This window comes from Rhinoraja longicauda, chromosome 10 (assembly GCF_053455715.1).
Source record: "Rhinoraja longicauda isolate Sanriku21f chromosome 10, sRhiLon1.1, whole genome shotgun sequence".
Lineage (NCBI taxonomy): Eukaryota > Metazoa > Chordata > Chondrichthyes > Rajiformes > Arhynchobatidae > Rhinoraja > Rhinoraja longicauda.
Window position 1 is genome coordinate 40,132,026 of NC_135962.1, and position 23,444 is coordinate 40,155,469.

Sequence of the window (23,444 nt, forward strand, 5' to 3'; positions counted from 1 at the left end):
TCATTAACCTTAATGCAGACCATACTTAATGCCCACCATGTATCAGTACATGCAGTCTTACTCAATCATATTAAATTCAAATGTCATTATACAGTTAATTGTACTGAGGTACATTTATCAAAGGGTTGGCAAGAATTAAGATATAATGACACTGCTATTAATTGAACTTAGAATAAAATGTTACTTTTCCAGTGAGAAGGATGACATCAACATATTAATACCCACTCAAATGGTTTAATAAACTGTTAAAGATCTATAGCGATAATGGGGTTGAATTATAGCCGTGAACTGTTTCAATGAATGTGTAATATGGATTGAATGCTAGGGTGGTATCATGGGCTAAATTGGACATGAAGTTATTATGCTAAGATTTTAAATTCATTGATATGGTACACCATGAAATATAATGCAAAATCACACCTTCGGTAAAGCTGATAAATAAAAACGCTTGCATTTTTATAGTGCCTTTAAAATACAAAAACATCTCAAGCCACTTCCAGTTAAATTCTAAATTAAACCACCTCCAGTTTGAATTCCATTTGGAATATTTTGGAAGACCAAGAACCAAGAAACCACTTCACAGCAGTTATCATTCAAAGTGGATGATAAGCCATAAGAAGGCACAGCGTGATATCAATGCATTCATGATTTTACATTGGACGTTAGGGCAATGCATGGGGCAAGTTGGATTTGGATAAGAACCAGATTGGGGCCATATACAAACCGAAGGTACAGCACCTTATATTCCACTTGAGTAGTTTATAACCTTATGGTATAGGAAGGAACACTAGATGCTGGTTTAAATCAAAGGTTGACACAAAATGCTGAAGTAACTCAGCGGGACAGGCAGCATCTCTGGAGAGAAGGAATGGGTGACGTTTCAGGTCAAGACCCTTCTTCAGTCTGAAGAAGGGTCTCGACCCGAAACATCGCCCATTCCTTCTCTCCAGAGATGCTGCCTGAGTTAGTCCAACATTTAGTGTCCATCTTCGGTTATAACCTTATGGTATGAACATTTCAAATCTCCAATTTTAGGTAACAAACCTACAAATGACCACCCCCCCCCCCCTCAACTTCTCTCTCCTCCCCCTCCCTTCCCTAAGCCCCACCTGCCTTTCCTTCCCTTCCCTAAGCCCCATGCTCCCATTTCTCCTCTTCCCCCTCCCCCTGTCCCCTTCTACTTATATTCTTTCCACTTGCTCTGGCTTTACCATTTACACCTATTCTATCCTAAGATCACACTTCTTTTGTCTTTTCATCTCTGGCCTTTGTCCAACCATCTGCCAATCAAAGCCCTCCCACACCCCTATCCGCATATCATTTGCTAGGCTTTGCTCTGCCTCGGCTTCCCTTCCAGCTTTCACCTACCCTTCTCATCACAATCAGTCCGACGAAGGGTCCCAATCCAAAACTTCACCTAAAACCCAAAACTGCAGCCATTTTGAAAGGAGAAATCAGCAAGGGAGTCAGGCCCTTTAGCCTAACGTACCCATGGCAACCAACATACTGCATCTACACTGGTTCCTCCTGCCAACATTTGGCCCATATCTCTCTAAATCTTTCCTATCCATGTACGTCCAAATGTCTTTTAAATGTTGTTCTAATACATGCTTTAACTACCTCCTCAAGGAGCTTGTTCCATATACCCACCACCCTCTGTGTGAAAATATTCCTATTAAATCTTTCCCTTTTCACTTTAAACCCATGTACTCTGATTCTTGATTCCCCGACCATGGGTAAAGGACTCCTTGCATTCATCCTTTTGATTTCCCTCACGATTCTTATACACCTCAAGACGATCACTCCCTCATCCTCCTTCACTTCAAGCAATAAAATTCTACTCTGCCCAATCTCTCTCTGTAGCTCAAACCCTCAAATCCTGGCAACATCCTCATAAGTCTCCTCTGCACTCTTTCCAGCTTAACAGCATCCTTCCCATGGCAAAGTGATCAAAACTGAACACAATACTCCAAATGCAGCCTCACCAATGTCGTGCACAACTGTAACATAACATCCCAAATTCTGTTCTCACTACCATGACTGATGAGGGCCAATGTGCCAAAAGCATTCTTGATCACCTGTGACAGCACTTTCAAGGAACTAAGTACCTGCAATCCTAGATCCCTCTGTTCTACAACACACTGCAGGACCTGCTATTCACTGTGAAGGTCCTACCCTGCTTTGACTTCCAAAAGTCAAGTCACCAACACCTTGAGGTGTGCGAGCAACATAGATAGGAGTTACAGTGAGGTGGTGACACCTGAGGTACAGGCAGGAAATAGATGGGTGACCACCAGGAGAGGGAGAAGGCAGAGAGTACTGGAGTCCCCTGTGACCATTCCCCTCAACGCATAAGTTCATAAGTGAAAGGAGCACAATTAGGTCATTCGGCCCATCAAGTCCACTCCAAGTCTAGTCTTTCAATTATGAGGCTAGACCTTTGGTCCTAGACTCTCCCACTAGTGGAAACATCCTCTCCACATCCACTCTATCCACGCCTTTCACTATTCGGTAAGTTTCAATGAGGTCACCCCCTCATCCTTCTAAACTCCAGCGAGTAGAGGCCCAGTGCCGTCAAATATTTACTCATTCATTCCTGGGATCATTCTCGTAAATCTCCTCTGGACCCTCTCCAGCACCAGCACATCCTACCTCAGATTATGGGGCCCACAATTGCTCACAATACTACAAATGCAGTCTGACCGGCGCCATTTAAAGCCTCAGCATTAAATACCACTTTTTGTATTCTAGTCCTCTCAAAATAAATGTTAGCATTGCATTTGCCTGCCTTACTACCGATTCAATTTGCAGATTAACTGTTGTGGAATCCTGCACCAGCACTCCCAAGTCCCTTTGTACCTCCAATTTCTGAATTCTCTCCCCATTTAGAAAATAGTCTCTGCCTTTATTCCTGCCACCAAAATACACGACTCCAACACTTTGCTACACTTGTCTTTTGGATGCTGTTGTGGGAGAGGTCAGGACAGGTGAGAGCAGCAGCAGCAGTGGTCTGGTCTGCAGTGTCGGGTCTGGCTCTGAGGCACAGACAGGAAGGGAAATGTCAAATGGAGCTGTAGTGATAGAAGATTCATTAGTTAGGGGCACGGACAAGAGATTCTGTGGCAGCAAACAAAACTCCAAGATGGTGTGTTGCCTCCCTGGTGCCATGTTCAAGGAGGTCTCTGCTCAGTTGCAGAACACTCACAAGGGTGAGCAGCCAGAAGTCGTTGCGCATGTTGGCACAAATGACCTGCAGAGAGGAAGTTTGCACCAATGGGAGAGTCTGGGCCCAGAGGCCTTTGCCTCATAGTAAAAGGACGTACCTTTAGAAAGGAAATGAGGTGGAATTTATTTCGTCAGAGGGTAGTGAATCTGTGGAATTCATTGTCACAGATGGCCGTGGGGGCCAAGTCAATGGTTATTTTTACAGTGGATATTCCTGATTAGTAAGGGTGTCAGGGGGTATGGAGAGAAGGCAAGAAATTGGGGTTGAGAGGGAAAGATATATCAGCCATTATTAAATGACGGAATAAACTTGGCGGGATGGCCTAATTCTGCTCTTAGAACCTATGAAATGACATAGGTGGGAAAAGGGATGAGGTCCTGTTAAGTGAAGATAGGGAGTTAGGCAGAAGATCAAAAAGCAGGATCCAAGGGCAGTTATCTCTGCATTATTCCCAGTGCCATGTTCTGGAGAGGGTAGGAATGGGAAGATAGGACCTGAATCTGTGGTTCAAGAGTTGGGGACAGGACCGGGATTCGGATTTTTAGGCCTTTGGGATATTTACCGGGCCAGTAATGACCTGTAAAAGAGGGAAGGGTTGAATCTGAACTGGAGGGAGATCAATATCCTTGCAGGGAGGTTCGCTAATATTACTCGGGAGGGTTTACACTTGAGATGCAGGGCGTGGGAACCAAAGTAGTAGATCGGAAATTGGAAAGAATGATGGAAAGGTTGACGTTATGGCCGATAAGTCTCAAAGGATGGGCAGGGTGGGAGAGTTGAAGGAATATAGTGATGCTGATGGGCTGAAGTGTGTTTATTTCAATGCAGTACGTATTGTGAAGATACCAGATGAACGTAGATCCTAGATCAATGCTTAGCACTATGATATTCATGAGATCATAAGTGATTGGAGTAGAATTAGGTCTTTCGGCCCATCAAGTCTATTCCGCCATTCAATCATGGCTGATCTATCTCTCCCTCCTAACCCCATTCTACTGCCTTCTCCCCATAACCTATGATCCCTTGAAAATATTGCCCTACTGAAGTATAATAGAAATAGAATAGAATAGAACAGCGTTTATTGTCATCCAAAAACATGTTTTTGGACAAAATTACGTTACCCACAGTCAACAATGAGAGGCAATAAAAAAGAAAGCAATGAAACACACAATCACAAAAACCAACATAAAACAAAAAACATCCATCACAATGAGTCTCCTCCAGTCACCTCCTCACTGTGATGGAAGGCCAGAATGTCTTTCTCTTCCCTGCCGTTTTCTCCCGCGGTCAGGCAATCGAAATTGCCACGTTGGGGCGGTCGGGGCTCCTGACATTGAAAATCCATTGGCCTATTGCAGGCCGCGCCGAACGGTGAAAGGTCCGCAGCGGGTCGGCCCAAGCCTCGCGATACGGGGTGGACAAAGACACTGCCGCTGCCGGAGCTCCCGAAGTCAGCCCCCACCCAGGGACCTGCGAGCTTCAGACGTCCACTGGGCCCGCGGCATGCAGCCGAAGCCTCAGAAGCCGCCGAAGGCTTCGGGGATTTGCTAATCCCCAATTAGCAAAGTGTACAGAGCCCACATGCAAGAGGCCACAGGATTTGGCACCATTTTCAAAGTTTAATCCGCGCTCTAGGTCTTATGAGTGTTGCCCAATCCAGGTAAACCTCCATCCATTGCTTTCCTTGGACGTCTGGATCAACCAGTGACCGACGTCCCTCTCCTCACCCGTCCGTCTTTGTGCCCCGGGGTGCCTCCAACAGCCGACTTTGAGGATGCAATAGGCCAGACCCTGGTTCTTCTCATATTGGCAGAACCAGTCAATATTAGAGTGGATGCAAAAGGAAAGAGGAAAGGGGAAAGGCATGAGACAATGTTCAACAATGGTCTGGTCTTTGATCATGATGGTGAATGTGGACTTGGAGAGAGGATCGATTGCATACGATGGCAGACATTTCAGGGCAACTTGGCTGTGGATACATTTCGATAAAAATGGTAATCAGGAAAGTCATAAGGTCATAAGTGATAGGAGCAGAATTATGCCATTCGACCCATCAAATCTACTCTGCCATTCAATCATGGCTGACCTCTCACCCTCCTAAACCCATTCTCCTGTCTTCTCCCTATAACCCCTGACACCCATTCTAATCAAGAATCTATCTGTTTCTGACTTCAAATTGAAGGATGAAAAGTGGCGCTATGTCGGGAGTAAAGAGTTAATATGTCATAGAAATACAGAATAGGATAAATCAGGATTTATAGAAAAGGCTGGAGGAAAAGAAAACAATGAGATGTCAGAGGGAGGAGGTGATAAAATAATGCTTAGAGATACACAATGGTTGGTGTTATTTTGGATGGAAGAAGTGATGTAAAATGTGGCCAGATCTCAGGTATCGGGTGAAATGTGAAACAGGTAGAAGGGCATTTTGTTGCCGCATAATTTTGTTAAACTTGGTATAATTACTCATTTTTATGGACTTGTCTGAACAAACTAGTTTAAATTAGCACTGCCAGTTCTTTACGCACAAATAGAATTGGATTATGTAAATTAAGCTTAATTATAACTTAATTTATATGGATTATAAATCGTCATCCACTTGAAATGGAAATTATTCTTTAGTTCATATAATTGAACATTCTTCTTTTGAAATCTAATGAGGATATATTTTTAAAAGTAAAAAGCTGTCTACTTATATTTTGGCATAATTAAAACAAAGACGTATTAACATAATTAACCTGTTTGTTTCCAACTTTGCGAAACCATTTTTATCATGTAATTATTTGCAACGGTGAAATAAAATGTTATATCCTCGCGTGGTAATATTTTGATTTTTTGGGGGCGTATGTCTACAATTGACATAACTGCCTATAAACTCTTCATTGTTCTGCTGTACTTCCTTTTTAATTCTGTACAGACAATTATTTATGCACCATTCATGTGATATACTGACCATTTTCTACATTATTGAGATGTGGTTGGGATATTAGTGCTGCACAATATCATTGTTTAAAATCATTGCAGCACTAGTTTAATTTAGAGATACAGCGTGGAACCAGGCCCTTTGGCCCACTGAGTCCACGCCCACCAGCGATCCCCGCACATTAATACTATCCTACGTGAAGGACAATTTTTACATTTGTACCAAGCCAATGAATCTACAAACCTGTGCAACTTTGGAGTGTGGGAGGAAACCGAAGTTCTTGGAAAACTCCCACGCAGGTCACAGGGAGAACGTACAAACTCCATACAAACACCCGTAGCCAGGATCGAACCCGGGTCTTTGGTACTGCAAGCGTTGTAAGGCAGCAACTCTACCCCTGCGCCACCATGCCGGACCTGAACAGCACGTTTTTAGACGCAAAATTTACGTGGAGAAAACAAATCTATATCTCACTAATATCAGTGTTAAATATTTTTACAGTGAATCAAACAGAAAGGCTTATATGAGAGAAAAATTCTGAAGCGTTTTCTCTTTCATGCATAGGTTAAAATGAAATTTAGCACTTGTTAACCTGTTTCAGCAATGATCACCTGTTAGAACATGATTAGGCATCTTGCACATTGACCCAGTCAAGATTATTTTGTGAGGGGTTAGGCTTTGTGGTAGTTAGCTTCATTGTAGTCAGATTACTTTGGGGGAAAAAATCTATGAAATTCCCTTTCAATGAAAAATACACACAGGTTTGCTTTCAGGTTTTCAAAACGAACCTGGAAAATGTGTAATATTATAATAAATGGCTTGTATGTTTGTATTAATTTCATCTATTTTATCATTTAATTTTGGTGTAGAACTGTTAACCATATGTGTATAATAAATGGCAGAATAATATCACAATGTTTTTTACTAATTTTTAATGTATATTTGCTGCCAGTTTTGCAATATAGTTCTTCTTTTAGATTCAAGTTGACATCAGAGAAAAGTGCCTGTAAAAAGCGTATAGTTTCTTAACTATCTAATGATGAAACATGCACCTACAATAGCTATCATAGGTCGTTCAAATTTCTTGGGCTGTACAACATGTCACGTGAGACACTGTGTTTTAAGTTACAATATCCATTGAGCCCATGGATGAAAGGATGACAAAACTGGTAAGTTCTAAAGGATTTGCATTAAGGAACAGAATTAGCCTCTGGCGTTTGGCTACCACCTTTGATTTATTTTCATCATTGGAACATAATCTTTCCCTTTGTTGAAACTGGTGATCATTGGCTTTGAAGCGATCGTACAGAAGACATCAGAATCAGAATTACCTTTAATGTCATCCAAAAAAAACCCAAAGTCTTTTGGATGAGATTTTGTCACCCACAGTCCAACAATTACACACACAATCACAAACCAACACAAAACAAAAAAAGAAACATCCATCACAGTGAGTCCCCTCCAGTCACCTCCTCACTGTGATGGAAGGCCAGAATGTCTTTTCTCTTCCCCTGCCGTCTTCTCCCAGGGTCAGGCTGTTGTAGTTGCCACGTTCCAGGCCGCGCTGGACGGTGAAAGGTCCGCAGCGGGCCGACCCAAGCCCCGTGATTCGGGGCGGGTGAAGACACCGCCGCTGCACATCGGGGCGGTCATTCATATTTCATAATTCATAATTCATAAGGATCTGCTCCTGACTAAAATGTGCAAAACAATCGGGTCCATAACAACAAGAACATCTACTTATGTGATATCTTTAACACAGTGAAATGTTCTTTTGGTGGTCAATTATAAGACCACCAAAGAACATTTGACACTGAGACACATCAGATGTTAGACTAGATGACCATGAGAATTTTTTTTCGGCAGATTTGCGTAATATTCATTAACAGAACAGAATTCAAAGCATAGTTAAGTTTGATAGACAGCCTTTTTCCCCATGCTAAAAAATGCAATTACTAGATGGTAGTAGTTTAAGTTAAGGGAAGAGGTTAAAGAAGATTTGAAAGAAAAATGTTTTCCACAGAGAGTGGTAGGAGCCTGGAATGAACTTACAGGGGTGGTGGTGGATATAGATTCAATAGCAATGTTTTAGAAGCATTTAGACAGGCACATGAACAGGCAGGGAATAAAGGGATATGGAGGCAGATGGGATTAGTTAAATTGGCATCATACCTGGCACAGATATTATGGGCCAAAGGGCCTGTTCCTGCCTGTACTCTGCTTCAGAGCTGCTTCCTTGGTGTTTATGAGCTATATTTATGATTATTATTGCAGTAAAACTCCAATAATCCACAATACAATTATTTGGAAATCCCCAACAACTTGACATCCGGTGATATTCACCAGGTGATGTTCTCCACGCTCTCTTTAAACACACTGTGATTCATGTTCACTTAAGTATGCCATCTCTCGTTCTATGTTCAGAAATTCATGTTCATAAGTTCAAGGAGCAGAATTAAGCCATTCGGCCCATCAAGTCTACTCCGCCGTTCAATCATGACTGATCTATCTATCCTTATCAACCCCATTCTCCTGCCTTCGCCCCATAACCCCCTGACACCCTTACTAATCAAGAATCTGTCCATCTCGACCGTTAAAATATTAATTGGCTTGGCTCCACAGCCGACTGTGGCAATGAATTCCACAGATGTACCACCCTCTGACTAATGAAATTCCTTTTCATCTCCTTCCTAAAGTTACATCCTTTTATTCTGAGGCTATGGCCTCGGGTCTTAGACTCTCCCACTAATAGAATCATCCTCTCCGCATTCATTCTTTCCGGGCCTTTCACTATTCCGTAATTTTCAATTCACCCCCTTTCAACTCACCATGGCCCTGGTTCCCATGCAGCAACTCCCACACTCGTTTTAAACCTTTGAGTTCTGTTTCCAGAACCCTCTTTCAACTATTTCCCATGTTCTGTTGCAGCTTAACACTATGTAACATTGTGAAGAACAAAGTGAATTAAAAATGTGTTGGGGAATGAGTGCAAATAACGTCTAGTGGTCCACCAAATGTCGGGAACGATGTTCTAAATGTTAAATTGATTCTGTAGCAGATTTTTTTAAATTGCTGGATTTGAACTTTTTCAAATCCCTCAAGTAGCATATAATGGTATACTTAAGCTGCAGATTGAATGGACAAGTATTCAACTATACTTTGTTAGATGCACCCATTATAACATAGTTAGAGATGTGCATGTATCTGTTAACAGGAGAATTCAACTGTGCATTTGAAAATGATAAGATCTGTGGGTTCACTCAAGACCGGATCGATAATTTTGACTGGACACGGCAAAGTGCTTCGACTAGGAATCCAAAGTACACTCCAAATACGGGACCAAGTGCTGATCGAAGTGGCTCCAAGCAAGGTAAAGTACCAGTTTCATTGCAGAGAACATATGCCTGTCTAATCGAAAGCTTACAGCCACCATTTATTCTCAGATTTAGGTGAGTGTGAGCCTGACTTTGACTGTTTCTTTCTTCCATCTCAAGATGCTAATAATCAGAAATGCCGTGTTGATGGAAGGTCTCGCCCTGAAGAATTAACTCCGTTTTTGTCTTCACAGATGCTGCCTGACCTGCTGAGTGTTTCCAACATTTTCTATTATGATTCCAGATGGTCAGCATCTGAATTGCTTTTGCAAATGGTGTTCTTTTATTTTGTTGCTTTTGCAGCAATTATGACTTGGACTATGCCATCTGTCTATTATGTAGTAATGGGTTTAGAATGGGAACAAAAGTATTGGTGTGAATAAAATGGGTTTGTGTAGCTACACCCTGCATTCATTAGCCAAAACCTCCTGCAGAGTGTTATCTCTGTTTCCAGTAAACTGTATGAATGAGGCTGGATTGAAATACAACCCTCCCTTGCCTGTTTTTTTAATTGAGAAACCAGTGCATTTCTTTTTGCATCTTCCACGCATAATTCCCATGGGTTACTTCTCCTATGGGATGTGGGTAGAGGTACTTGCAGAATCCATGACAGCGTTGTGTGCGGAAGCTTATCCAGCAGCAGAATTTTGCGATATTCATGAGTTATGAGACTGTATCACGAGAGTCACATATCTAACGTAAGCACTGTAAGCAAATGCCTGTGCCCAAACTCTGTTCTTTCTCAATTAGTGTTTAATTAATTTTGCTCTTGTAAGAACGTGGGAAGGAAGGCAGCGCATCATTCATCACAACTTCACGCATCATGTACCAACTTCAACTCGCAAGAAGTAATGAAGATTTCTTTTTTCAATTAAGAAAGAGAGATATACTTACAGGTCATTTCGTGCATTCATTACATGTATTTTGATTGCTGTTCCCTCACATCAATTTTTGCATCCTCTGCCGACTAGTTGTTTACAGATACAGTGTGGAAACAGGCCCTTCGGCCCTCTGAATCCAGCCGGCCATCGATCACCCGCTCACACTAGCTCTATGTTATGCCACTTTAGCATCTTGCACACTTGGGGCATTGTTTTTACAGAAGCCAGTTAACCTACAAACCTGTACCTCTTTGGAATGTGGAAAGGAGCAGAAGCACCGCGCGGTCTCAGAGAGAATGTACAAACTCCGCACATACAGTACTCGTAGGCAGGATCGAGCCCAGGTCTCCTGTGATATGAGGCAGCAGATCTACCATCGTGCCACCAACTACAAAGATTTACGCAGTCCCTCAAATCTATAAGGAATCCCACATAATATTGCATCACTCTTAGGAATGAATTTAGTTTTTCTACATTTTTCATGCTGTGGTGCATTTCTAAAGAGTTCTACCTTTCTCTTCAGAGACATCCACTTTCATACCAAGGTACCCCCCCCCCCCATCTGATTTACTTCATTTCATGCCCTTGGAAGCTGCTAAGCATTTCTTACAAAATCAAATTTAATCTTTGATACTTATGGAAGACTAGAGATCATCTTGATACACACGCAATCCTACATTTCCAACATGATTTTGTCCATTGTGACTCAGTAAATAGAAACATAGAAAGTAGGTGTAGAAGTAGGCCATTCAGCCCTTCAAGACAGCACCGTCATTCAATATGATCATGGCTGATCATCCAGAATCAGTACCTTGTTCCTGCTTTTTCCCCATATCCCTTGATTTTGTTAGCCCTAAGAGCTATATCTAACTCTCTTGAATACATCCAGTGAATTGGCCTCCACTGCCTTCTGTGGCAGAGAATTCCACAGATTCATAACTCGCTGTGTGAAAAAGTTTTTCCTCATCTCGGTCCTAAATGACCTACCCTTATTCTTAAACTGTGATCCTGGTTCTGCGCTCCCCCAACTTCGGGAACATATTTCCTGCATCTAGTCTATCCAATCCCTTAAGAATTTTATATGTTTCTATGCGATCCCCTCTCACCCTTCTAAATTCCAGTGAATATAAGCCCAAGTCGATCCATTCTTTCTTCATATGTCAAATCTTGGGAGAAAAGGAGAAAACTTGAATCTATTGAATAATTTTGTGTGTGAATAGAGCTCGTTGTGCATATTTTCATAGAGCTCTCCACCACAGACATGGCCCTTTGACCCATCATGTCCTTTTTGTCTGCACTAATCCTATTTCCCTGCTTTAGATCCATTATTTTTTATACTTTGCATGTTTAAGTGCCTGTCTAAATGTGATTACGTGGTTACAGATATCAACCACTCTCTGTGTAAAATAAAAACTCTTCTCTCACATCTCTACATTTAGTAAAGTTACAACATAATGTCCCATCTTTTATATTCTATGCCTCGACATATGAAGGCAAGCATTTCAAATCCTTTCTGCCTATCTACCCATTTTGCCACTCTCAAGGACTATTGACTCCAGGTCCCTCTGCTCATCAATATTTTTTCACACCTACCATGTATTGTAAATGTTCTACCTCTATTTGACTTCTCAACACGCGTTGCCTCACACTCATCAGAATTAAATTCCATTTGTCAATACTCCACCCACCTTCCATCTGATCTTTAGCCTGAATAGACTTAGCTAATCTCCATTGGTATCCATGACACCACCAACTTTCATGTCATCAGCAAAGTTACAAATTAGACCTTTTGTCTCTTATTACCTGGCGAATTTTGAAACCCAATTTTTCGATCTCGTCTTGGATCCATGTGCCTTAACATTCTGGGCCATGCTACCACGTGGGACCTTGTCAATTGCCTTACTAAAGTCCCTACAGACAGTGACTGCTGCTCTGCCTTCCTCAAGCTTCTTCATTGTCTTCTGAAAAAACCCAATGAAATTAGTGAGGCAGGATTTCCCCTCTACAAAGCCATGCTGACGATCCCAGATCCACCCTGCCTTTCCAAATGTACATAAATCCTATTTCACAGGATGGTCTCCATAATTTTCCCATCATTGATCCAGGACTCAGCGACCTGCAGTTACCTGGTTTATCTCTGCTGCACCTTTTAGACAGCATTAGTTTTCCTTCAGTCTTCTGGCAGGTCATCTGTGGCTCACAAGATGCAACAAGATTATCAGCCTACCCCTCCCTGAACTCGCTATCTTCTATCTCCTTCTCCCTGATGAATACAGAGCAGGCTCAAGGGACTGAGTGGCCTACAGATGTTGCATCAGTATTCCCCAACACTCTTGTATCTAGCACCAAGACGTAAGAAGAATATTTGAACAAAATATAGGCGTGGGTTTTCTCTGAGATCTTCGGTTTCCTCCCATACTCCAAAGACGTACAGGTTTGTAGGTTTGTACAAAATTGTCCCTAGTGTGTGTGTAGGGTGGTGTTAATGTGCGGGGATCGCTGGTCGGTGCGGACTCACTGGGCCAAAGGGACAGTTTCCATGCTGTATCCCTAAAAAATTAAAGAAAACAAAATGATAAGCTATTAAAGGTGGAAATAGCAGCTTTATGCAAATAATTTAATATATCTACACTATGATGGGAAAGTGAATGTATTAATTGAAACATTTTCAATCTACACTTGTCAGACTTTCAGTTAGACTCGAAAAGTCAAACCAAAGCTGAATTAATCCAGCCATGCAAAATTTAAAACCATTTAAAACCACTCTGGTCGTCGAACACAGCAAGATTTTCTACAGAGTGCATAATAAGAAAACATTGTTCTCTCCATTATGCCCATTAGCACACTTTATTCCTTATGCGAGCTTTCAGAGTTAATGAATATCATAGCATGCATTTAGAGAAAATTGCTCGTTGTAAATGAGGATGTGTTCTCAAACACACACGGGTGAAATATAACCAGAAACAGCATAATTTACTGCTGGTTTGGTATAAGTAATAACGGCAATGCATGCACAATACTTTCTATGATAAAACCGAAAGCAAATTAACAAGTTCCTCTGTTAAGCCATCATAGGTTTTAAAGCATCTGATTTTGTGTGTTGAGGTATAGAGATTCAACAAAGGTAATTCCATTAATATCACAATAGACAATAGACAATAGGTGCAGGAGGAGGCCATTCGGCCCTTCGAGCCAGCACCGCCATTCAATGTGATCATGGCTGATCATTCTCAATCAATACCCCCTGACTCCGCTATCCTTAAGAGCTCTATCCAGCTCTCTCTTGAATGCATTCAGAGAATTGGCCTCCACTGCCTTCTGAGGCAGAGAATTCCACAGATTCACAACTCTCTGACTGAAAAAGTTTTTCCTCATCTCAGTTCTAAATGGCCTACCCCTTATTCTTAAACTGTGGCCCCCTTGTTCTGGACTCCCCCAACATTGGGAACATGTTTCCTGCCTCTAACGTGTCCAACCCCTTAATAATCTTATACGTTTCGATAAGATCTCCTCTCATCCTTCTCAGCTTACCAAGAAGAGGTAACATGGAAAGTAATTATTATTTTTTTTTAAATCTATAGTCCAGAATTTTTGTCTCTGGAGAGAACCTGATGGTAGGAATTGGGAGATTATATGAGGATTGAGATTTCCATCAACTGCTTCTTCTGCTCTATGAACATTATAACCCGTGTTTCAATCCAGGTTCTAAGGCACGCTTCTGTTGGAAAGCCACCATAATTGTGGTAGATGACCACATGAATCCGTTTCTTCCACAACTTCCCTCCCCTTTGATCTCAAAGGCTCTGTTCATTTTGAACCTTTGCCAAAGTAATTATTTCTCAAGAGAGAGAAAGAGAAATGAGTGTGGTCAATTGACAGCCTGGTTGATCAGAGTCAGAGTAATACGGCATGGAAACAATCCCTATGACCCAACTTGCCCATACCAATCAAGATTCCCATCCACACGAGTGTCTTGTTGCTTTTTTTAGTATGGCTATATGGTAAATTCGTAGCTTAATTGGCACATGTGACAATAAACTGACCTTTGAACCTTTGAACCATTTGCTGCAGTCTCCTGCACTCCAAGAAAAAGAGTCCTAACTTGCCCAGATGTGGCCAAATGGGACAAGCTTAGATGAGGAATTTCGGTCGGCATCGATGAATTGGTCTATAGGGCCTGTTTCCATGCTGTGTGACTCTATGGCTCCAACTTGTCCCTATAACTTAGGCCCTCGAGTCCTGGCTACATTCTTGTAAATCTTCTTTGGACTTTTTCTAGCTTTCGAGCTGAATGATGATCCACAGCAGGGAAACCAATACTCTACACCATACTCCAAGTATTGCCTCACCAACATCTTGTACAATTGCAATAGAACATCCTAAATACAGTACTCCTTGACAGATGTCCAGGTTTTGGACATCATTGATTTTAGTTCAGCTTTTAACACAATAGTCCCCACCAGACTGGCTGAGAAGCTGCTGAAACTGGGGCTTAACACTCCCCTGTGTGCCTGGGTCCTGGACTTTCTCACCGCCAGGCCCCAAGTGGTCAAGATGGGGAGACATACATCTAACCCCCTCACCCTGAACACAGGATCCCCCAGGGTTGCGTCCTTAGCCCCCTACTGTACTCCCTGTACACACGTGACTGTGTGGCCAGGTTCAGCTCCAACTCCATCATCAAATTTGCTGACGACACTGTGGTGGTGGGCCTGATCTCCGATAACGAGAAGAAGGCCTACCGGGAGGAGGTGGCTGATCTGGCACTCTGGTGTCAGGACAGCAGCCTCCTCTTGAATGCCACAAAAACTAAGGAGCTGATTGTAGACTTTAGAAGGGCTCAACATCCGAGGACGTACACGTCACTGGAGATAAATGGGATTACTGTGGATAGGGTGAGAAGCTTTAAATACCTGGGAATCCACATCACAGAGGATCTGACATGGACAACACACATTGCCGCACTGGTGAGTAAGGCAAGGCAGCGTCTTTACCACCTCAGACAGTTGAGGAAATTCAGAGTCTCTCTGAGGATCCTTCAGTGCTTCTACTCTGGGGCTGTAGAAAGCATCTTGTCCGGAAACATCACAATCTGGTTTGGGAATAGCTCTGCCCAGGACAGGAAGGCTCTGCGGAGAGTAGTGCGTTCGGCTGAACGCACTATGGGAACTACACTCGCCCCCCTATACATCAGGAGGTGCAGATCCAGAGCCAGCAACATTATGGGGGACCCCTACCACCCCAGTAACGGACTGTTCCAGCTGCTACGGTCAGGCAAACGCCTCCGCTGTCACGCTGTGAAAACAGAGAGGATGAGACGGAGTTTCTTCCCACAGGCCATCAGGATTGTTAACTCTCATTTCACCAGGGACTAATTTAATTTACTGTATTAATTTATTTTTTTGTGTTAAAACAAAAAATTCTATTCTGTTTTGTAGTTTTAGCACAATCCGCAGGCATTGCCACATTAATTTCACTGCACATCTTGTATATGTATGTGACAAATAAAGTTGACTTGACTTGACTTGATGAAAGCCAAGTGCCAAATGCTGTATTCATAACCCTGTCTACTGGTGCTCTCTCTTTCAGGAAACTGTATTGTTGTACTTTTACCTCCCACTGTTCTACAGCAGCCCACAGAGCCCTACTGTGAAAATCCAATGCTAATTTGACTTCCCTAAAAAATGCCTTGCACTTATCTGATTTGAAAACCATTTGCCATTCCTTGGCCCACTTATTTCATTAATCAAGATCTCACTGTAATGGTGGGTAATCTTCTTTACTGTCTATGATACCACCAATCTTGGTGTCATTTGCACATGTACTAATTATGCCCTTATATATTCCCATCTGGATCAATTTTATAATGACGAACAACAATGGACCCAGCACTATTCCCTGCGGCACACCAGTCCCAGACCCCAGTCCGAAACACAACCATCCACCATCATACTCTGCTTCCTGCCATCAACCTAATTATATATGCAATTAGTTAGGTCTTCCTGGATGTCATACAATCTAACCTTTGAGATGAGCCTACCATGCTGGACTTTGGTTACTTTTTCAACAGATTTGTGAGACATGATTTGCCACACACAAGGCCATACCGATTATCCATAATCAGCCCTTGACATGAAACATCACCTATCCATGTTCTCCAGAGATGCTGCCTGACTTGCTGAGTTACTCCTGCACTTTGTGACTTTTTCTGGTACATCCGTTCCCTCAGAATACTCTCCATTAACTTACCCACACTGATGTCAGGCTCACACTGACCTGTACATCCCCGGTTTCACCTTGCTGCTCTTCTTAAATAACAGTACAACTCAGCCACCCTCCAGTTTTCCGAAACTTACCTGTGGTTAACAATGATGCAATTATCTCTACAAGGTCCTCCATAATTTCTTCCGTAGATCCCACAAGCTCCAAGGATGCATTTTGAACATAAAACATAGAGCAGGAACTTGCCCTTCAACCCCAATGTCCGTGCCAAATATGAAGCTAAGGTAATCTCCTCTGTCTACACGTGAACGATATCACTCCATTCCCTGCATATCCAAGTATCCATCTAAAAACCTCTTAAATGCCATTATCGTATCTGATTCTATCACCACCCGTGGCAGTGCGTTCTAGGCACCCACCACACTGTATAAAAAACCTTGCCCTGCATATCTCCTTTAAACTTTGACCTTCTTACTTAAATCGATGCCCCTCTGTCTTTGAAATCTCCATCCTTGGAAAATGGCTCTGACTGTCTACCATACCTATGCCTCTCATAGTTTTATATACTTCTATTAGGTCTCCCTTCAACGTTTGACATTCCAGAGAAAACATTCCATGTTTATCTAACCTCTCCTAATCGGTAATACCTGCTAATGCAGGCAGTGTTCTGGTGAACCTCATCTACACCGTCTCCAAAACCCCCACGTCCTTCCTGCAATGAAGAGCCAGAACTGCACACAATACTCCAAAAATAGCCTAATCAATGTTGTATATAGCTACAACAGGACTCCCTAACTACACTGATTATATTTAGCTAGGGATTTGCTTATCCCGACTGCCTAGCCCTGATCTATGCCACCCACGTTTTTCCTGATCAATCAGGGTTCCTGAACTCTTGCTATCAAACTTTTGGAAGCCTAAAATTATGTTTTTGTTTCAGATATTGCCCTGTGGGCACGTACAAGTTTGCTGTATAATATCCACTGTTATTTTAATCCATGTACAAGTAATCTATTTGTTTTCGAAAGAACTGCAGATGCTGGTTTAAATCAAAGGCAGACACAAAATGCTGGAGTAACTCAGTGGGACAGGCAGCATCTCCAGAGAGAAGGAAAGGGTGACGTTTCAGGACGAGACCCTTCATTTCGGGTCGGGATCAGTCTGAAGAAGGGTCTCGACCCGAAACATCACCCATTCCTTCTCTCCAGAGATGCTGCCTGTCCCTCTGAGACAGCTACTCCAGCATTTTGTGTCTACAAGTAATCCATCATATTTAAAAGATGTCCTTTGGGTATTACCAGAATCTAACATGAAATCTGCAGAATAAGGTAATTAAAAAGGCATTTGGAAAGGTTTGGAGGGATATGAGCCAAATGCAAGCAAGTGGGACAAGTACACATGGGGCACATCTTGGTCAGTATGAATAAGTTGGGCCAAAGGGCCTGTTTCCATGCTGTATGAGTCAATGTCTCCAGGTCATCTCATTTGATTATTTAGTGCTGCTTCCCTGGATTTTCAAATACATTCAGGAAGGATGAGGAATGTGGGCAAGAGGATAAGCTGAGTGGGGCAAGAGGATGGTTGATGATGAGGGTGGAAGGTTCAGGGAATGTTTAGCTCACCCCCATCATCAGTTGTGTAGCCTGAGTGTCATAGAGTTATAGAGTAATACAGTGTGGAAACAGGCCCTTTGGCCCAGTTTGCCCACACCAGCCAACGTGTCCCAACTACACTAGTCCCACCTGCTTGCACCTGGTCCATATCCCTCCAAACTTGTCCTATCCATGTACCTGTCTAATTGTTTCTTAATCGTTGGGATAATTCCAGCCTCAACTACCTCCTCTGGCAGCTCATTCCATACACCCACCACCCTTTGTGTGAAAAAGTGACCCCTCAGATTCCTATTAAATCTTTTCCCCTTCACCTTGAACTGATGTCCTCTGGTCCTCGATTCCCCTACTCTAGGCAAGAGACTATGTGCATCTACCTGATCTATTCCTCTCATGAACATCACTCCTCATCCTCCTGCGCTCCAAGGAATATAGACCCATCCTACTCAATCTCCCTATAGCTCAGACCCTCCAGTCCTGGCAACATCCTCGTAAATCTTCCCTGAACCCTTTCTAGCTTGACAATATCTTTCCCATAAAATAGTGCCCAGAATTGAACACAATACTCTAAATGCGGTCTCACCAACGTCTTATACAACTGTAACATGACCTCCCAACTTCTATACTCAATACTCTGACTGATGAAGGACAATGTGCCAAAAGCCTTTTTAACCACTTTCTCTACCTGCGACTCAACCTTCAAGGAACCATGCACCTGCACTCCTAGATCCCTCTACTCTACAACACTCCCCAGAGGCCTACCATTCACTGTGTTGGTCTTGCCCATGTTAGACGTCCCAACATGCAACACCTTGCATTTCTCTGTAATGTGGTGATGAGGTTGGCACAAAAATCTAATCTCTTAAACTCAATAAAAAAGTTTGGATAACATCTGGTTTAAGTAAATGAGGAAGGAATTTACTTTTAATGATGTCTTTGACAGGCATTAGGGTGTGTACATATTCTTGAAAGGAAACTAGAATCTAATGAGTGAAAATCACATTACAAAAATGTGATAAATCTATTTGTTACTCGAGATGCAAATGAGTACTCTCAGGAAATATTCTGACATCTTGAGATCATGTTAATTTTCCCCAGCATGCCCGTTCTTAACCATGGGATGACGCTAAACACTTTTGAAGTGTAGTAAAAGTGAGTGTCAATGTGATGTGGACTACTGAGTGATTAAGAACTAAACAATCATAAACAGGAGGAAATTAGTCCTGAGGCAGAACAGAATCAGCTGGAATATATTCAGGAATATTCAGGTAATGATGGTAGGAAGGAGCATGTGGCTGAACCTTTATGGTGCTCATTAACTATAAGTGCGGCAGCAAAAGAGCACAAAATAATGAATGTTATTCCAAAGCATTCTTTTGTTTTGCAGACCCATAATTAGCTTTAACATCCAGACCACGGAGAAAAATAGCACTGGGGTTTATTTCAAACTAAGGGAGGCAAGCACTTTCTGAGAGAAAATATAACAATTCAAGCCTAGAATTGATTTTGGAAAAGTTTGACTGTCCCTGAGACATTTATTGGAATCAAGGTTGAACACAGGATAAGGATACATGGGTTTGGAAAGATGGTTTGATTAGAGATAGCCAGCACAGGCTTTGTATGTGGGAGATCTTTGATTAGGGATTTTGAAGAAGTAATCAAGAAAGTAGATGAGGGGCAGAGTAGCAGATGTTGTCCAAATGTGAGTTCAGCCAGGCCTTTGATGAAATTCTGCATGATGGCTCCAGTGAGAGTTCTCTAATTGGATTTGCAATGGGCTTGATGCAAGGAAGCAGAGGGTGATGGTGGAGGCCGGACTGGAGGCAGTGACCAGAGCTGTGCCTCAGGGGTCTGTGCTGGACCCATTACTTGTCATCCATATCAAAGATTTGGATGAGACATTTCAAAGCTAGTAAGATTGCAGATGACATTAAAACAGGTAGTATCATAGACAGTGAAGAAGATTATCAAGAATTACACCTGCATAAGTGGACTGTGGAATGACAAATGGAGTTTAATTTGGAAAGGTGTGAGGTGCTGTATTTTGGGAGGTCAAACCACAGTGAACGGTAGGACCCTGTGAAGTGTTGTAGAACGCAGGGACCTAGGATTGCAAATACAAAGTTCCTTGAAAGTGGCATCACAGATAGATAGAGTGGCCAAGGAGACTTTTGGCCTGCTCACCTGCAACAGTCAATTTAGGTCAATTTAGCGCCCAGAGAATACCCATGCGGTCACATAGGGAGTGGTTGGGCAGGGCAGGACTTTATTTCCATGCTGTATTTCTCTCAAATAAAAAACATTCTAAAAGAAAGAAAATTAGAACCACATTGTGATGATGTAACAGAATTGATTACCAGTGTGTTTTATAACTTTTAGCACACATTCATAAAAGCGTCCTAGCTAAGAAAAAATCCCGCTCGGACAGAGGAAGTAGCAAATGGTTAAGTGATGGCTATTTGTACATTACAAGTCCAATAATAAGAAAAAGATTAGAGTGGGTGTTCTAAAGTGTGGTTGAAGAGGTGGCTCCCAAGGTACTCTTAAAGATGAGAGGTGTGTAATTGAAAAACCCGAGGAAGTCAGTTCAAGTTCAATGTTATTTGGTGAGGTATACACAAGTATAATGACAATTTTTACTTGCAGCAGCATGCTTCTTGTGGACTGAAGCACATAAATTATACAAAATACCACATATAATTCTAAAAGAAAGAAGAGTGCAAAAAAACAAAACATTCATGCAAACACAAAATTAGAAATAAAATGACGTCCTGAGTAGTGCAAGAGGTGGGCGGTGGTGTTCCATTGTCGAGGTAGGATTAGGGTTGTGTAGATTGGTTCATGAATCTGATGGTTGAAGGAAAGTAGCTGTTTCTGAACCTGGTAGTGTGCGACTTCATTTTTCTGAACTTCCTGCCCGATGGTAGCAGTGAGAAGAGGCCATGGCTCTGATACTGGAGATCATTCATGATAGATGTTGCTTTCTTGAGGCAGTACCTCACGTAGATGCTTTCGATGACGGGGACGGTTGTGCACATGGTGAGGCGGGCTGAGTCCAGCATTCTCTGCAGTCTCTTATAATCCTAGGCAATGGAATTGCCATACCAGGCCATGATGTAACCAGCCACAATACTTTCTACTATACACCAGTAGAAGTTTCTTAGTGTATTTGGTAGCATGCCAAATCTCTTTGAAATTCTAAGGAGAAGCGCTGGTGTGCCTTCTGCATGATTGCATCTATGTGCTGGGCCCAGGACAAGTCTCCCAAGGAGTTCATGCCCAGCAATTTGAAGCTCCTTCACCACCGGCCCGCCAACATAAAATTATTCCCGGGATAGCGGGACTGACATATGACGAAAGAATGGGTTGACTGGTTTTGTATTCACTGGAATTTAGAAGGATGAGAGGGGACCTTATAGAAACATGTAAACTTCTCAAAGGATTGGACAGGCTAGATGCAGGAAAAATGGTCCCAATGTTGGGGGAGTCCAGATCCAGGGGTCACAGTTTAAGAATCGGGGGTAGATCATCTAGGACTGAACCGAGGAAAAACATCTTCACCCAGGGAGGTGAATCTGTGGGATTCTCTGCCACAGAAGGCAGTGGAGGCCAATTCACTGGATGTTTTCAATAGAGAGTTAGATTTAGCTCTTAGGGCTAAAGGAATCAAGGGATATGGGGAATAAACAGGGACAGGATACTGATTTTAGATGATCAGCCATGATCATATTGAATGGCGGTGCTGGCTCGAGGGCTGAAAGGCCTACTCCTGCACCTATGTTTCCATGTTTCTATGATGCATGGACTCCCGACTTCCCCTTACTGAAGTCAGCGATGCGCTCCCTAGCCTTGTTGATGTTGCAGTGGTGACACAGCACCTGCCAGCGTCCCAGGTTCGATCCTGACTATCGGCACCATCTGCATGGCGTTAGTATGTTCTCTCTGTGACTGTGTGGGGTTTCTCTGGGTAGTCCAGTTTCCTCCCACATTGCAAAGATGTGTAGGTTTATAGGCTAATTGGCCTCTGTAAATTGTCCCTAGTGTGTAGGATAACATATATAACATATAACAACTACAGCACGGAAACAGGCCCGTTCGGCCCTACCAGTCCATGCCGACCACTCTCTCTGACCTAGTCTCATCTACCTGCTCTCAGACCATAACCCTCCAATCCCCTCTTATCCATATACCTGTCCAATTTACTCTTAAATAATAAAATCGAGCCTGCCTCCACCACTTCCACCGGAAGCCCATTCCATACAGCCACCACCCTCTGAGTAAAGAAGTTACCCCTCATGTTACCCCTAAACTTTTGTCCCTCAATTCTGAAGCTATGTCCCCTTGTTGGAATCTTCCCCACTCTCAAAGGGAAAAGCCTACCCACGTCAACTCTGTCCATCCCTCTTAAAATTTTAAAAACCTCTATCAAGTCCCCCCTCAACCTTCTACGCTCCAAAGAATAAAGTCAAGTCAAGTCAAGTCAATTTATTTGTATAGCACATTTAAAAACAACCCACGTTGACCAAAGTGCTGCACATCTGACTAGGAAAAAAAGAAACATACAGTGGCAGGCAGCCAAACACAACGGCGCGGCCATCTTGAACAAAATGTTAATTCAATCACCCACAGTCCAACAATAAAAGCACTAAACAGGCACCCAAATTACCCAACCCCAAAAACCCCCCAAAACACAGTCCAACAATAGAAGCATTAAATAGGCATTCAGATCACACACCCTAAAACCCCCAAAAACACAGTCCAACAATAAAAACATCAAACAGGCACTTGAACCACCCAACCCCAAAAAAACACACAAAAAAGAAACATCCATCAAAGAAACATCCATCACAGTGAGTCTCCTCCAGTCCTCTCCTCACTGTGATGGAAGGCCACAATGTCTTTCCCTTCTCCCGCTGTGCCTCGCCCGCAGCCAGGTTGTTGTGGTTGCAGGCCGCACCGGACGGTCCACAGCGGGCCAAGCCCAAGGCGCGTCGCGTCGCAGCCGCTCCCGCAGCCTCTGAAGACGGCCGGCTCCGCCGATGATAAGTCCGATCCGGGGCGGGCGAACACGCTGTCGCTGTCGCTGCCGCTGTTGTTGCACGTCGGGGCGGTCGTGGCTCCCGACATTGAAGCCCCCGCCCAGCAGAGAAATATCCCGCGGCCATCCTAGGCCGCGCCGGACGGTGAAATGTCCGCGCCCCAAGCCCCGCG

At 42.9% G+C, this 23,444-nt stretch overlaps 1 protein-coding gene across 2 annotated transcripts in view; it reads left to right on the forward strand.

Annotated features, from left to right (window-relative positions):
- The window catches only part of mdga2a (MAM domain containing glycosylphosphatidylinositol anchor 2a), a 712,576-nt gene that overhangs the window by 612,029 nt on the left and 77,103 nt on the right, over nt 1–23,444 (forward strand). Inside the window, exon 13 of one of the 2 annotated variants that reach the window (XM_078406708.1) lies at nt 9,361–9,516. The exons of the other annotated variant lie outside the window; for it this stretch is intronic. Within the exon in view, the coding sequence (XP_078262834.1) occupies nt 9,361–9,516 (156 nt within the window). The remainder of the gene's footprint in view (nt 1–9,360; nt 9,517–23,444) is intronic. 2 annotated transcript variants of the gene reach the window in all.